The sequence below is a fragment of the Trichoderma gamsii genome, assembly GCF_001481775.2.
Source record: "Trichoderma gamsii strain T6085 chromosome Unknown Scaffold_3.2, whole genome shotgun sequence".
NCBI classification, from domain to species: domain Eukaryota; kingdom Fungi; phylum Ascomycota; class Sordariomycetes; order Hypocreales; family Hypocreaceae; genus Trichoderma; species Trichoderma gamsii.
The window spans coordinates 202,708-218,798 of record NW_020171340.1 but is presented as its reverse complement, the minus strand read 5'-3'; the positions used below and the strand labels follow the sequence as shown (position 1 = coordinate 218,798).

The window sequence follows — 16,091 nt, the reverse complement described above, 5'->3', positions numbered from 1 at the left end:
AGCCGACAATATCTAACGCCATTTTCTGTTAGCGGCAGCTCTGGACGTTCTTTCTTGCACCACCATCGTGCACGTTGGAGATTGGGGCCAATGTGGAAGAAACATCAGCGTCAATGCCTCATTGAAGAGGGACTTCCGTTGAATTGAGTTTGCACTGGAGATGAACGTAGGACCTCATATCATTACAACATTCTTAAACCAATGCCTCAGTCAACCCCCTTTTCTGGCGCATGCGCCCACTGTCGCGCGAAGAAGCTCAAGGTAAATGAACGGATGATAGAAAGACCCGGCCCGCGATCTATTTCACCCTTGCTTCGTTGACGGTTTGTTAAGCTGACAGCGGTAATTTCTAGTGCGACAAAAGTGCTCGGGTATGTTCCAACTGTGAGCGTGCGAATACTCCATGCATCGAAATCGATCCCGTATCTGGAGAGCAATATGAGAGAGGGTGAGCCGGCTTTTTTTCGTAGTACAAGTATTATGATGCCGGGAATATGGAAAAACTGACTTTTCCTTGACCGTAATCGCACTCTATAGATATATTGCAGACCTGAAGATGCGAGCCGCCCGTCTTCGAGAGCAAGTCAGCAGTCCTTATTCTCAATCGTTGCCAGATTCCGTCTCAGCTCTCTCAACTCCCGCAGAAGCACAAGCTCAGAGTAGTTCGCCAAATGTGAAGTCTATAGCTGGATCTTCATCCACTCCTACAGAACCTTCAAAGTTTGCCGATGGCAGTATCTTTAGGTGAGTAACACTCCGCCCTGCGTGAATATGGTATAGACTGACAAATCATGATTTAATATACGCTCAGTCTTGGACACCTAGTAGCCGCAGCTTTGTCTACACAATTTTCTCAAGGAGCGCAATCTGTGTTCCAAACTCGCTTCCAATTACAGCCCCAAGCTGATAGTACTGAGATCTCCTTGAGCGATGAGGACAACCTGCCGCCCCTCTCAGTGGCTTGCGATCTGGTTGACGCATAGTGAGCTTTCCATATTTGCCACTTGAAACTTCGTAAATCCGGTTTACTTATAATCCGTCTTAAGCTTCGAAGTAGGGTTCCATAGGGTTTCGCCTTTTATGAATAGAACCCAGACGTATCAGCAAATCGAGCGTTTGTACGACAATCGTTCTTCCTTAGGCTCAGATCTGCAAAGAAAAAACGATCTATATCAACTATTCATGCTTTTTGCAGTAAGCTTGCCATATTCCAAAAGGTCATCATCAAGTAAATCTCCCATCCATTACTACGCCTCTGCCATGCAATACGCCGAAGATGTATTATCTCACACAGACGGCGAAACCCAAATCCAAAACACTATGCTACTTCTAGTTTTTGCTCATCAACATGCTACCGGAAGTGAGTACCAGCATTTCTCATTTGTTACACTCTCTCTATCTTTTCTCCTTCTGACCTTGGCGCTTCATCCAGTTGGTAGTAGATGGAAATTGGCAAGGCAAGCTATGAGGATATGTGTCCAGCTTGGATACCACAAAGCTCCCTCAAAGCCCCTTGATCCAGTAACTGAACAAAGACGCCGGCGGCTGTTTTGGTGCTGCTACGTTCAAGAACGATTTGCCGCATGTGGCTTAGGACGACCTATAGCCATTACAGATTCTGATATTACAGTTGCTGTAAGTATGCTCAAGAATAGACTCTGCATAACCATACGCCAGCTAATAGATACAGATGCCCGACTATGTCCGTCTAGATGATCTACAAGAGGGGCTTGATACAAGTACGCCCAATGGGTCCGAGGTGGCTGTGCTCAACCGGCAAGCTCAGTTGCGAAGAATCTCAGCAAAGGTCCATGAACAGCTCTATGGAAGACGCGACGCCACCAACACCAGCTTCCAAACCAAGGCCGAAGCTGCCACTCTGCTAAATGCGGAACTAGACCAGTGGCATATCACACATGTGGAAATCAGCACGATACCTCATTCCCCCTGCATCTTTCACACAAGGGAATATATGGATGTGAATTTTTACCGAGAGAGGCTTTTCATCTACTCTGCTTTGGTGGTTCCGACGGGACAAGAGGCGCATTCGTTTAAGCCTGATGTGACATACCTCAGACTCTGCTTGGATCCAGCCGTTCAAATCATTTTCCTCTATCAAACCCTGCTAGTCAAGGGTGTCAAGACGGTCCTGTGGTAAGTAATAGCTGATTTAATTGATCATGGACGTATATTTTTGCGATAAACTAACTAAGGCTGTGAAGGACATGGATCCAAGATATTCTGCGCTCGGGATTCATGATTCTGTACTGTGGCATCCATATATCAAATATTCTTAACAGCCGGGAAGAAATTACTTCATCGATAACCACGGATCACATCCCAGAGCCTTCTTCAGTCATCAAGGCTCTCGATGATTGTCGACAAATGCTCAAGGACATTTCACTAAAATGGACCGCAGTAACTCCGCATTGGGTGGCATTCGACCGGCTATCCTGCGAAGTAAGAAAGCTCATTGAGAATAGTTCGGTCCCAGAGACCTCGCAAAGCAGGCAGGGCGTGGGAGATGACGAGATCGCCATGAATCTTGCAACGAGTCAAGGACTTTGGGACGTGCCAATGGACATTTCGTACTGGGATGATCTTCTCGAGGGAGATGTGAATATGAATGAGGTGTTTGGGTTTGATATGAATACATTTTTGTAGCGAAAGAACTAACATGGCGAGATGAGTTCTCTCTTGTAGCGTTATACAGGCAATAATTCCGATCTACGACATGAACGAACACACATTATGCTACTTCTTTATTTTATTTTTATTTTTCAATTTTTAGATATTAATTTCTCTGAAGTTGGCAACAGCATTATGAGTTCTTCTCCTTTGCTTCTTCTTGTCGAAGTCGATCGACCAGCTTGCCTCTCAAGAAGGGACTCAATCCAAGGCTAATCAGTATAGTCAGCAAAGAGATAGGGGAAAAGAGGGTTACTCGTATGAGAAAAACTGCTCGCCCATCACTTACATTCCTTCCTTAGTCACTGCTCTGTACGTCCCGCTTGGCTGAAGCTTGCCTACAACCTCTCCAGCTTCATCCACTTCAACGCTCCCCAGTATATCCTCCGGCCACGCTATTCGGCCAAAGTCGGGAGGATTCCTGCGGTCACTCAAGTGAACAAACCCACCACGGCCCGCACCACCAGCACCTCCCTGAGCACTGGCACCGCCGGCACCACCCCCTCCCGCACCTCCTCCACCTCCTTGCTTCCCGGAAGACCCTCGATGCTTCTGTTGGGATTGGCCAGGAAAGAAAGAGCCCCCTGATCCAAGATTAAAACCTCCGGTACTTGCAAAAGCTTTTGCCTGCGCAATCACATCCTCATCTCGGTGGCCATACTCAGATACAACCTCGTTCAGTATTGACATAAACTTGGGGTTTTCTTTGAATGACTGAGGTGTTGGGGGAACTGCTGTAGTAACGCCAACAGCAAGTGTTTTTGAAGGGGGGTTGGTGTCTAGATATGTGAGAATATATGATGACGGCGCTGCAGCATTGTCAAAAACTTTCTATGGTGGCATTGTCAGTGTATTCAATCTCAGCTTCATGCAGAAACAGCTTGCAGCTAACAATATGAGAGTTGTTCTTTAGTGTAGAAACTGCTCTGAAAAACAGCCTGGTGCTTTGAGAAGCAATTCGAAATTTCGTAGATATCATCTCTGCGTTTTTATTGCTTTCAATTGGGCGTGTAAAACTTTGGAGTTGCAGATGAAAATGTGGTCCGGTCTACGAAAATCAAGACCAATGAGGTCATTCGCACCTGGAGCTTCTGGAAGCTCAGGCTTTACCCCACGCTCCCCGCTATGCGCATTTATGCATCTATAAGAAATCAATTAGACGCGTCGACGCGGTCCCCCCTCCAAAGTACGCGATAGATGGAATTGTGAATTGCTGCGGTGGTGGGCTGCCGTTATTCTGCAGAGACAAAATTTTGGTGAGATTACAGTCATCTTTTCGCCATCTCGATTTTCCATCCTTGAGCCCAAACTATGCCTGCTTCTTAATTCTACGCAACCGAAACCAAAATGGACAAAACACCAGCTCCCATCTTCCGCAAGCAGCGACCTCTAATCCCATCTTCATCCGTTGCGCCATCGTCATCTCCGGCATTCGGAACGCCAGTCTACCCTCCAAAGCCATTCAATATCAATGCTCCCAAAGCTGCGATCCTCCCCATTATCCTGCCGCCGGCGACTCTCCGACCGCTCGCATTCCGCACCTTTACAAAGAAACATTCGCTCACGCTCACATCCTCTGCATTGCAAGATCTTGCCTCGTTCATCGGACGGCATTGCGGCTCAGGATGGCGCGAGGAAGGCCTAGCAGAGAGGGTGCTGGAGGAGATAGCCAGGAGTTGGAAGAATCGCAATGGCGGCGTCATGGTAGAAGGGTCCAGTAAAGAGCTACAGGACATCCTCAAGACCCTGGAGGGGAATATGAGCGGCGGCAAGATCATGGGTCCTGGCAGAGAGCTTCCTAGGGGAGACAGCATGCTGGACATCACCGATAACGATACGCTGAACACCAGACTTGGCATAAGGCCGACCTCGCTCCCACGGCAAGATAGTAATGCTAGCTTTGGCATGTCGGGATTGGGGATGCAGGAGGAGGCAGACGACGACGAGGAAGCCAATGATGCCCGAGCATGGCTGAAAGTCATCGATGCGTATGAACAGCCACGACTCCTTTACAACGTTGATAAGAAACACTTTGAAAGGTAAGACGCTCTATATTTCTTGTCCAATCTCAGAATCCATGCTCACATAAAGGCTCCCAGAGATACGGCCAAGCCCTCATTATTACCTCCCGCCTCTCACAAAACCACTGTCTTCCGAAACCGCTACCACGTCATCCACCAACGCCTCCTCCGAAACGAATCATTTCAAGTCTCCTCCGTCACCTCATCCCGCAGACACACACTCCAGCGCTCGCTTTCCAATCAACAGTCTCTCAAAATCACGCCAATCGCCAATTTGCTTGGTCGACATGGAAGCAATCACATGCTCCTCGGCCAGCTGAATATCCTACCCACAGGAGACTTGGCCGTAAGTGATTTGACGGGCACCATTGCTCTCGACCTTACACAGGCTGTTGCCATTCCCGAGGATTCGGCATGGTTTTGCCCCGGGATGATGGTTCTTGTGGATGGCGTGTATGAAGAAGAAGAGGAGTCTGTTGGCAAAGGATTGAGCGGCAGCAGTGGTGTTGGAGGTACTCTTGGCGGCCGCTTCCAAGGTTTCTTTATAGGACAGCCTCCATGCGAGAAGCGTAAGTCGACTCTCGGCATCAGCGGCCCTGATGGCAACGACCATGATCAAACAATTGGCGGAGGCTTCGGCTGGATTGATTTCCTCGGCATTGGCAGCGAACGAGCTATTGGTTCCAAAATGCGGAGGCTAGAGAGAAGGCTGCTCCCCTCCTCCTTAGATCAAGACATGCCCTCTCGAAACCGAGTGGTGATCATTGGTGAAATCAACCTCGATCAACCCCGAGCTCTCCAGGCCCTCCGCAAAATCCTCTCCATATACGCCTCTGAACCTGAAGGCACTTCACCTCTGACATTTGTTCTGGCCGGCAACTTCACACAACACGCCGTCATGGCCAGGGGCGGAAGTGGGGGCAGTATCGAATACAAAGAATACTTTGACGCCCTAGCCTCCACCTTCTCCGATTTCCCTACCCTCCTCCAGTCATCCACCTTTGTCTTCGTGCCCGGCGACAATGATGGCTGGGTCTCCTCTTTCACTGGTGGTGCCTCCGTACCACTGCCCCGGAAACCTGTTCCCGACATGTTCACCTCACGCATCCGCCGTGCCTTTGCCGCAGCAAACGCAGAAGCTGGCAATACAGGCGTCCAAGGATCTGCGGTATGGACGAGCAACCCAAGCCGAATGTCCCTTTTCGGAACGAACCACGAACTAGTATTATTCAGAGACGACATCTCTGCCAGATTAAGGCGCACTTCCGTCACCCTCAAGCGCACGGCGGCTGCCGAAACGCACGAGGCCCAAGAAAACCCACCCGCCGAAACCCAACAAGATGATCCAACCCCATCTGCGGCAGAAGACGCCATGGAAGTCGATTTTGCAGAAAAGTCCTCCGCCACGACGATGTCATCTTCTCCTCCTCTCGACGTCAAGACAGCCCAAAAGCTCGTCAAGACAATTCTCGACCAAGGCTATCTGTCTCCCTTCCGCCAGTCAACGCGGCCCGTACACTGGGACTACGCATCCGCGCTGCACTTGTACCCTCTCCCTACTGCAATGGCACTCATCGATACGACAGCCCCGCCCTTTTGCATCACATATGAAGGCTGCCATGTTATGAATCCGGGAAGCATTCTCGTATCTGGGCGAAAGGGTGTGGGAAGATGGGTCGAATATGAAATTGGGCGGCAAGGGAGAGTAAGGGAGTGTACTCTATAGCATGTGTTGTATCATTATGTGCAAATATGAAGGAAAGGGAGGAGGCTTTGGTATAGGAACATGTGCTGGATTGGGTATGGGATCAAATTTGGGCACGAATTGCATGAAAAACTGGCCAAGAAGGTTACGAGCCCTGTAATTGCAAGGGATATATATAGGAAGCCGTGGGGATAATATAGCTTAGCACATAAAAGAGCAAATGTATGATGATATAAGAGTCGGAACACATGAAGGATTGGCCAAATAACTTTGGTCTATTAAGATAGCCTAACGCCACCCGTACCTTCTTGCTTCCATTTTATCCCTTCGTATGCTTGATTAAATCCATTCAGTCATAAATCGTCGTTTGCCAAAAGAAAGATAACGCCAAAAAAAAAAAAAAAAAAAAAAAAAAAAGAGCCTTATCGTGTGTCAAGACCATCCAAGCTGCAATCCAAGTCCTAAAACGTAAGCCAAAATGAATTTGAGAGTTGGTCCCCAAACTTTTACTCCAAGATCAGTTCATCCTCATGCAAAACTCCAAATAACGCTTCAATCTCCGTTTTTATCTTCTTTAATTCAGCAGCCACTTGCGCCGTAACAAGGGTATACGCGTAAAGCAAAGCAAAATCTCTCTCTTCCGTCATCGTTTGAGTAGCATCTTCATCGTTATTTCTCAAGTTCATCTCCATGTGCTTCTTCCGGTAATCATAAACCTTGTTCAAGAGGCGATCTCTGGTGCGATCAATAGTAGGAATAGCATCCGTAAGAGGATATTCCAGCATGACGCTAGATGCGAGTACTTGAAAAACGTGGCAGAGGCGCTGGCACAGTTGCAGTCTTTCAGCCGACGTAATTTCTAGCAGAGAACTCTCACCCTCAGAAAGGGTATGTCGCCGTTGCGTGATAAGACGCATGGCATAAAGGCCATCTAGAATATGTTTGGTGGAGTGCATAATTCGTCCATAGGCGGCATTCGGGAAGGGTCCCCGAAGTTCAAACTCGGACTTGGCAGAGTCTCGCAATGACTCCAATTTGAAAACTAAACGCAGAAAAGCCATTTGTTAGTAAGTATTGTCAGACTTGCAAGAGATTCAACTATACCATATCGTCGAAGCGCAGTCTGCTCTCCTTCCTGCATAAAGTCCAAGACACTCTTGTTTTTCGAGATACCGGCAAGCGGGCCGCGCTTCCATATAAGCCCAAGCTGCAGATATAGCACCGAAAGCCCTTCCCGAAATTTCCTTCTCCCAGAGATTGGCCATAGCAGTCGGCAAAAGAGGATTCCCCACAGGATTCCCAGCGTGACAGCCAACACTCGATGGTAAGTGATCTCGAAAATGAGAGGATCTATGCCACCCTCGTCATCATCGTCGTCATCTACATCCTGCGAAAGGCTGTACGCATACAGCACGATGACATTATACGCCAAAAGTGAGATTCTCCCCAGAGGAGCTTTCTTCAAGACTAAAATGATATAGAAATTTCCCAGTGCCACAATGGCGGTATAAAGCTCAAGGAGCCAAGGGTTAGTCATGCTCAACGACCAGGCAACGCAAGCACATGCAGCTCCAATTAAAGTGCCAATAAATCGAGAACTACCTGTCGTATTAGAAGCACCGGTGGTCATACCAACAACAATCATGTAGGACAAGAGGCCCCATTCACCTCTCCAGTGTTGATATATCGGCCTCGTAGCTGGGATAAAGGCAAACATGGCCCACAGAATAGCGCCAATGCCCACTTTGATTCCAAACAAAACGTCCTCGCGTGTTAAGAATCGTAGAAATTTAAGCAGAGCTTGAGAGCAGTTACGAACAAAAGCACTTGTTTTCTCTGGCGGTAAAGCGTCCCAATGAAGCGAATCTCTTCTCTTTAGCATTTTCGGAGGTATGCCTTGGGGTGTAGGTGACTTTTTGCTAGTCGGCTTAGGCGTCCTTGGCAAGAGGGGCTCGATCTCGGCATCTGAATCTCTTCGGCGTCGGAATAGCTTCCAGTGTCTCCAGACCTTGATCCACTTCCAGCTGCGAGCTTGGCTTTGTGTCGACTCGGATCCAAGAACATCAAGATAAGCATCCATCTCCTCAGCTACACCTTGCAAGCAAACCGAGAAGTGGCCACAAGCGGCGGCAACCTCCTCAATATCGGCCTGAATCTCCTCAGATCGCGTTCTTCCAAGCTGTATGCTTCGATACAGCTCACGTAGAGCTTTACCTCTAGCGTTATCGTACAAATCCAGTGCATCTCGTAGACTTGTACGCAGCTGCTCAATTGTCGTCGCTTGGCATTCTGGATCTTGGCTAAATGGATTTTGCTTGAGCGTTTCTAATAGCGTGTATGCCAAGGACTTCATAGAGGGACCTAATAACGCCAAGAAGAGAGCAAATATGTCTGATGGTACGCGGAAAATGGGCGTTTGATCTAGAGTAGGATCGGATTGGCTGAAGGGAATCGAACGTCGTTCGAATTCGTCCTCTTCAATAATCGATAGTTGCTCATCGGAAAAGTACGACACAGTCCGGGACATCCGTGAGGGTGGCTCAGGGGAGAATAGACCTGACGACAGCGGTAAGCCAGAGTTTGGACCTTCTTTCAGAAGCGTAAGCTGGGTCTGAAGTGCACTACGCAAGCCCCCAATAGCCTGTGAGAGCGTTTCTAGTGATTTAATGAGGCGTTTATCCAACGCATATGTGTTCTCTTGCCCAAGGAGATAATGCTCGATTTTGGCCTCCCGAAGAGTAGTCATTATCTGAGCATAAGCGGAATTATACTGCGCGGAAGCCTCAGCATATTCGGGTGAGTTGACCTCATCCTCTGAACGATTCAAAAATCCACTTGTGATGAAGGACAGGCGATCACCCAACGCTACAGCTGCCGTGAGGATCGACTTGCGCAACACCGTTCTTGCCGATACGCGCCAAATCAGGAGATTAACAGCCACGGTGAAGGAGATGCCAAGCGAGAGTAGCTTGAGCATCTGTATAATCTTATCCCCAGAGAAATAGCCATTGTGGACGGATTCCTCTTTAGTAATAATGGAAATGATTGCCATCGATGCTAGAGTGGACGCAGTATTCACAAGGGGCTGGTTTAATCGCTGCTTTGTCCAACCGACTAGGCCAAGGCCGCCTCCTATACAAATCACCAGGACGATGACATGAGCAGGGGCAGCAGACCCCCATATATCGCGAGAGGCAGTTGCTATCCCCATTGACAAGAGAGAGACCAGCTCAGCGTATACCACGGCCACAACAGCAATCAAAACAGCCTCCAGCATGGACCCAGCCGTACGCGCCGGGTGGAAGTATACCGTCAAGGTGGCTGCAATATGCTTGCCATCTCTACGGCCCATAAAGTTCGATAATGGTGGCCAGAATGTCACCGTGGTGCCCAGCAGATATGCCAGCGTACACTTGAGCACCTGATGGCCTTGGTCAGTCTGGAGCCATCTCCAAGCAGCCAGACACTTTTCCCAAGCAGCCTGTGACACGGCCTGGAGGTGCTGGCCAGCCGTACCAACAGAGGGCATAGACGAACGCCGCCTGGATCCATCACAGCGTGACCGATTCCTGGGAGTGCGGAGCGTGACCTGGCGCCGGGACCGCTGGCCGGTGGCAGGGATGACAAACGTCCCGTTGCGCATTTTCTATGCAAAGACACAAGTAAGGATTAGCCACGGACTTAAGCAAGGCGCCGCCATGCAGACAATTCTGGATGGGGAAAAGGCGATTCCATCACGTACGCTCCTCTTGGAGGGCCGGGAGGGCGGCCATGGCGGCGTCGTCGAGGAGCTGCTGCCGTTGGAGCTGCTCATCTCGACCGGGTCGTGGAAGTTGCGTCAGCCGCGTCGCTGCGGGCGGCCAGCATTCTCATGGGCTCGAGCAAGGCCCGCGGCCGCACGTCGTGGCGTCTGCCTCGGCTGTCGCGTCCGCTCCTCGGAGACACGCCGTGAGGGGAGAGATGCGGGCTCGTGAGAAGGAAGCAGGATTGGAGGAGTCGGAGGAACTGATGGCTGGCAATTGGCGGGTGACAATGGCTCGGGCTAAGCAGCTCCCAACAGCAGCAAGGAAGAAAAGATGCAAGCTCCAAGACACGACGGAACGGCACAGCTAGCTTATGGCGCACGGGACACCGCCATCGCCTGCTGGCGGCCCTGGTCGAGCGCTGCTCAGGCACTACCGGCAGTGACAGCTCCAGCGGGGCCAGCGGTGGGCCAGCCCTGTCCCAGCATTAGCTGTCAGTCCTAGTTGACGCCAGATGGCCCAGATCGCGGGCAGCGGAATCAGCAATCCTCGGCGATCTGGCGCTGGCCGCGTCTCATAGGCCGCCGCCATGCAGCGCGCGCGGTAGCAAGGGCAATGGTGCCGAGCACATCGTCGCATCGTAGGCGTCTTGGGCGCTTCTGCAGCGTCTACTGCACGTTAGCTAGGCTGCGCCACCACCACCACTAGCCACGATGCTATGCTCTTATCAACCATAAACCATGCGTCTGCGGTGCCGGCGCTGGTCTGCTCAGGCCTCTTTGAGCCTGTTGCATGCGCTCGAGAAGGCAGAGGCAACGGATCTTCACTCTAAATCTTGGCGCTGTCCACTTCCATGGAGCGCGGATCAAGTGCCATCGCCCTATTGTCTGACCCTGATCCGGCGGCTCGCAGTCACGATAAGCCTCCTCCTCACGCCATTTTACGCGCGCCTCGGCCCTCCTGGCGCTTCTTTCTCTTCTTCCATCCTTTGCCGGCCTCTAGTCTGAGCACCTCTGTCACTCGGGCCTCTCTGCCCTCTCTCTTCTATCCATCTTACTTAGACACTTCCCCTCCTCTTGTTGGCTAATCGACACGCTGGCCGCCTTCATCCGACGACGGCTTCTGTCCGCCATGGCTTCTCCGGGGCCCAGAAGATTCGCTCCTTTGCGAGCAACGGCAGATTTGTCATCTTTCAATACTGCTCCGCCTCTGAGAGGCATTGTATTTGACATGGACGGGACGTTGAGGTATGAAAGGATTTGCGATTTTCTTTAGTAACTGACTTGCGTTTCCTTATACCTGGAATGTTCCCCCCTTATCCATCCTGTTATATTAAAAGTACCACTTTTTCCCATTTTATATAACATTCACTTGCTTGGTAATACGCCTTCTGAGAGACAGTATGAAGATTACGCATATTCTCTATGGCACAATTTGGAAAAAGACACTTGGTCTGAAGCCTCGTACGCCGCAGAGCCTGACTCACTTGCTTGCTTACTCCAATTTGTGCCCCTCATTTTAACATTTGGAAGAACCATAGAAGAGAGGGACACGTGCAAAAGAAGAGATCTTTCTGTCTGAGAGTATACCATTATTTACTGATTAACCTTCTCGTAGTGTGCCGCAGACATACATGTTCAGGGAAATGCGCTCTGTTCTCGGAATCCCTCAATCAGTGGACATCCTCGAACACATTGATAAACTGCCCCCTCACCAACAGCCGCCCGCCCACGAGGCTATCCGCGCCATTGAGCGCAAGGCTATGGCCTCACAGGCGCCCCAGCCAGGCCTCCAGACCCTCATGTCGTACCTCGAGGCCTACCAGATGCCTAAAGCCATCTGCACCCGCAACTTCGACCTCCCCGTCCAGCACCTCATCACCACGTTTATACCCACCTCCAACTTCTATCCCGTCATCACCCGGGAGTTTCGCCCTCCTAAGCCTCATCCGGCGGGCATCATGAACATTGCCCAGAGCTGGGGCCTGATAGACGGCTCCGGGGCCGTGGATGCGAGCGGCCTAATCATGGTTGGGGACTCTCTTGATGACATGACGGCAGGGAGGTTGGCGGGCGCAGCGACGGTGCTACTGCTCAACGACGTAAACAGGGACTTGGCCAACCACGAAAATACAGATCTGGTGATACACCAGCTGGACGAGCTATGTCAAGTACTGGAAAATGGGTTTCAGGGGCGGATGATATCATGATTTCGAGTAGTATATCCAGACATTAGATCCAAGAGCTTCCCAGCATAATATAAAAGGACAAAAACACGGCTCCCAATGGTAATCAGCTGGCTGTTATAGACACAGACATGTATATAAAAACATTCAAATATATACTCTTTTCATACGAAGGACATGGCAAATACAAAACTTAACTAACAGCGAATTGCAAAAGTCCTCTTTTCACTCGCTGCTTTGGTTGCCAATTCATTGCTCTTGCTGGATTTAACGCTTTGTGTTCGCTACATATACATCGCACGATAACATAAAACACAATCCTATCGTTTCATCCTATTGAGAAGTATCAGAATATTTTTCAGTGAAATTTCATCGCTATTTCACAGATTCCACAGCCCACTCCAAAGAGTCTTTCCTTGGTTATTCTTCCTTATTCGGCGCCTCCAATAAGAGAAAAGCGTAGGGAGAAAAGAGAATCCCATCAAAAATAAGATGCGCCGCCATGATGCTGAGGCAGGAATTGGTGAGATGATGCAGAGACATGGATGTCAGAGAGGTCAATAGTATGGTGGCGGATCCTATACGCCATATGAAGGATTGGGATTGGAGGGTAGACCAAATTTGGGCTGCCTTCGACTCTGACTTCGCACTTCGTCTGCTGACACGGGCTTTTGTGGTGCTCCCTGTGGCGCGAAGGCGCTCGTTGGCGGCGCTGGCCGAACTGGGAGGTTAAATGTGTTGGAAGAGGCCTGAGGAATCGAATTGGTGGTGGCTCCTCGCTGTCCGAGGCCCGGATGAGCAGGTCGACCGGCGGCTACGCCATTTCGTGATGGTGATCGATCCTGAACGGGCGCTCGATCTTTCGGTGAAAAGATGCCGACTCCGGCAATCGGGATTTCACCGTACTGGGGAGCATTTGGCTCCTCGTTATTGCGCGACCTTGGCGATGAGTCGCTAGATCGAAGCAGATCCTGGGTACCGCTGGGGGACATCTGGGGTACAAGATGAGACTTGCGGTTGTCTTTCTCCATGAGACTGAAAGCCCACGCCTTGAGATCCACCGGCGTCCTCTTGGCAGCCTGAACAAAAGGATCTCGTTCCTGGGAAAAAAAAAATGTCAGTAGCCGTTGCAAACAATTACACAGACCAAAAAGAAAACTTACAAATAACTCCTGTGGGGTAGGTCGCTTTTCCGGCTCCTTGAACAGGCACTTCTGAATCATGTCCTCTAAGATGCTGGGGAAAGCGTCGCTTTTGGGGAGCTTTGGAGCCGGCTCGTTGACAATCTGCTGTAGCAGATCTAATATTCCTGCTGGACCCGAGTCATCCTCGTCGATGTGCTCGTTTGTGTTGAAAGGGAATTTTCCAATAGCAAGCTCCATAATGGTCAGGCCAAAACTCCACACGTCTGACTTGACAGTGTACTTTTCGCCTTGGATTCTTTCGGGTGCCATGTATGTCGACGTGCCAACGAAGGTATCGGCAATGGAGTTAACCAGTTCACCGGACACACCGAAATCACACAGTTTGATAGAACCGCGAGAGTTGATGAGGACGTTTGACGGCTTGATATCTCGATGCATGATATGATGCTTAACGTAGAGATATGTCAGGCCTCCCAAAGTTGCCTCTGCAATCTTTCCCAATACATCCACACGGATTGGGCCAAAGACCCTTGAAACTCTGTCAAGTGCACTATTCGAGTGTTGGTGTCAGCCGCACTTCTTTCAACCCTAAATCGCACTTAGAATTCCATAATTGAGACTTACCCAACATCCATATACTCCATACACATAATCACATCGTTGTTGTGATTCAAAAAGGCGCCATAAAATGTGACAATATAATCCGAATGGCATCCATGCATAATCTGGAGCTCTCGAACGATTCGTCTTCGCATCTCCTTTTTGGCTTCCACGTGTATCACCTAGATAGAAACTAAGTTAGCCAGTGGTCATGATATAGGCGTCCCATAGGGTTCTCAGGGGCGATAGCAGGAAATTGGACGAACCTTGCGGGCCATGACTGTTCCTGTCGTCAAATGTTTGACTTTGCTGACAGTTCCGCCGTTGCCAGAGCCGAGTTCTTTCATCACCTCGAGCTCCTCTGGTCTCAAGTCGAGCTTATACTCGATGCCAATTTCCAACTGCTCCTCTTTGCCAGCTTCGTCTTTAGCGACTTCTGAGCCACGTCTACTTGTATCGGCTGTCGGCGAGGGGCGCGGCGCTGCTGGCGTCAGGGCGAGGCCCTTGACGTTCTTGCGCTTCATAGTGCGCGGTGCAAACGGATCAGACATGATGGGCGAGGTAGAGATGCAAGCGGGTGAGGAAGCTGTGGATTGGCGGCGAGACGACTGGTGCACTGGACGCAGAGCGAAAGTCGATCAAGGGGACCTCGGAGTCGGATTCGATCGTTGGGGGGGCAGATAGGATTCCAAGTTTCTTCCAACTTAGAAGCAAGCAGCGTGCGAGCCTTTGCTGTGCAGTAGGCGATGCTTGTCGGAAAGGTCGCTGATGGAGCTCAGGTAATGCAGCCTGATGCAGAATCTTGGGAGAAGGCCCTAGCGGTCGGCTTTGAGCACTTCCAGGCTGTTGCGATCCACCCAAGATGCGCAGGCAGATGGAATGAAACAAATGAGAAGACAAACAAAGTCAGAAATGCCTCTATGTGTTTTTGGTTCTCCGCAGATAGAGGGCACCTTTGAGCGCTGGTACTCGCAGACGAAATGCGTGGACGGAGGTTGGATGGGTCGGGTTAAGGCTAATTAGTGGCTCTCAGGTAGCGGTAGTAGCTCGCTGCAAAGTCCGTGTGGGGGGCCTCAGATAACGTGATGCTCTGGACGGCGTTGGGGAGCAAGACGCTGCACCTCAGGCCAGCAGACAGCCGCTGGGAGGTTCTGGCCCTCTTAAATGTCGCGCGCTTGGAAATCTCCCAAGCCCAGCAACATTGGATGAAATCCTGCGTCAGGAGAATTCTCCAATCATGCCGCATCTACTTCTATTTTTGTCTCCAACGGGCTCACACCTCGAGGCACGGCTAGCATGCACGTTGCCTGTTTCGGCGCCCCAAGAGCCACCAGCACCAACCCCTAAGTTGCTAGGCCTTGATTTAGGCGCCGGAGCCCAGTCGCCCCTATTGTGGCAGCCTCCTGTGCCTCCTGTTGCAAAATGCATCATCTGTTCTGTGCTCCGTATACTAATAGTGGTGTCATAGTAGTATTGCTACAAGTAATTCTTATTGCCAAATGCTTTTCCCACGAGTCACGGCTTGGGCACTCTGTTCATCAGCGGGTCTCGGGCCATTCCCGCGCACCCTAGCGAGCAATGGCACGTTTGGACATGTTTGAAAGATGGAGGATGCTTCATATATACGAGGCTCAGGAGGATGAAACCCAGCTAAGGTGATGTCGCTCCTGGGCTCGTTCAACCCTCGCCAATCATGCAAACCTAGATCCAACATCGCTATTGGCTCTACAAGCGTGCATCCATAGCATTGGACGCTTGATGCTAAGCCTCTACCGTATGTGGGATGATTCAGGTGGAAGTGCCCATCATCATCTCCATACTACGAAGAGCCCCGACTAGATATGCTCCAGTGCCGATAGAGGGCCAGTCCAGAAGCACAGATAACGTCTCATCGCCCATGAGCGTTGCCTGTTCGGACATGTCCCTGTTATGCCCCATGGAATAGTGTTACGAGAGGCCGTTTCAGAATCCTTTACCCTGGAAACGACCTGCCTGTTGAAAGCT

General features: G+C 50.4%; 6 protein-coding genes across 6 annotated transcripts; 3 read left to right on the top strand and 3 right to left on the bottom strand.

Moving 5' to 3' along the window:
• Positions 1–1,260: 1,260 nt before the first annotated feature.
• Positions 1,261–2,664, top strand: TGAM01_v201080 (hypothetical protein; the record flags this gene model as incomplete). The annotated part of the gene is made up of 4 exons (XM_018806764.1): positions 1,261–1,360; positions 1,616–1,635; positions 1,685–2,154; positions 2,223–2,664. The coding sequence occupies 4 exons, from the start codon at positions 1,261–1,263 to the stop codon at positions 2,662–2,664; spliced, it is 1,032 nt and encodes a 343-aa protein (XP_018660057.1).
• A 157-nt stretch (positions 2,665–2,821) lies between these two features.
• Positions 2,822–3,667, bottom strand: TGAM01_v201079 (hypothetical protein; the record flags this gene model as incomplete). Its single annotated transcript, XM_018806763.2, has 3 exons — positions 2,822–2,900; positions 2,978–3,519; positions 3,581–3,667. 3 exons carry the CDS (start codon positions 3,665–3,667, stop codon positions 2,822–2,824), a joined length of 708 nt encoding a protein of 235 aa, XP_018660056.1.
• A 368-nt stretch (positions 3,668–4,035) lies between these two features.
• TGAM01_v201078 (DNA polymerase epsilon subunit 2) lies at positions 4,036–6,435 on the top strand (the record flags this gene model as incomplete). Its single annotated transcript, XM_018806762.1, has 2 exons — positions 4,036–4,727; positions 4,788–6,435. The coding sequence occupies 2 exons, from the start codon at positions 4,036–4,038 to the stop codon at positions 6,433–6,435; spliced, it is 2,340 nt and encodes a 779-aa protein (XP_018660055.1).
• A 485-nt stretch (positions 6,436–6,920) lies between these two features.
• TGAM01_v201077 (hypothetical protein) lies at positions 6,921–10,057 on the bottom strand (the record flags this gene model as incomplete). The annotated part of the gene is made up of 2 exons (XM_018806761.1): positions 6,921–7,456; positions 7,519–10,057. 2 exons carry the CDS (start codon positions 10,055–10,057, stop codon positions 6,921–6,923), a joined length of 3,075 nt encoding a protein of 1,024 aa, XP_018660054.1.
• A 1,231-nt stretch (positions 10,058–11,288) lies between these two features.
• Positions 11,289–12,366, top strand: TGAM01_v201076 (hypothetical protein; the record flags this gene model as incomplete). Its single annotated transcript, XM_018806760.2, has 2 exons — positions 11,289–11,404; positions 11,775–12,366. The coding sequence occupies 2 exons, from the start codon at positions 11,289–11,291 to the stop codon at positions 12,364–12,366; spliced, it is 708 nt and encodes a 235-aa protein (XP_018660053.1).
• A 554-nt stretch (positions 12,367–12,920) lies between these two features.
• On the bottom strand, positions 12,921–14,638 carry TGAM01_v201075 (STE/STE7/MEK1 protein kinase; the record flags this gene model as incomplete). The annotated part of the gene is made up of 4 exons (XM_018806759.2): positions 12,921–13,442; positions 13,506–14,037; positions 14,112–14,269; positions 14,354–14,638. 4 exons carry the CDS (start codon positions 14,636–14,638, stop codon positions 12,921–12,923), a joined length of 1,497 nt encoding a protein of 498 aa, XP_018660052.2.
• Between the last annotated feature and the right edge of the window lie 1,453 nt (positions 14,639–16,091).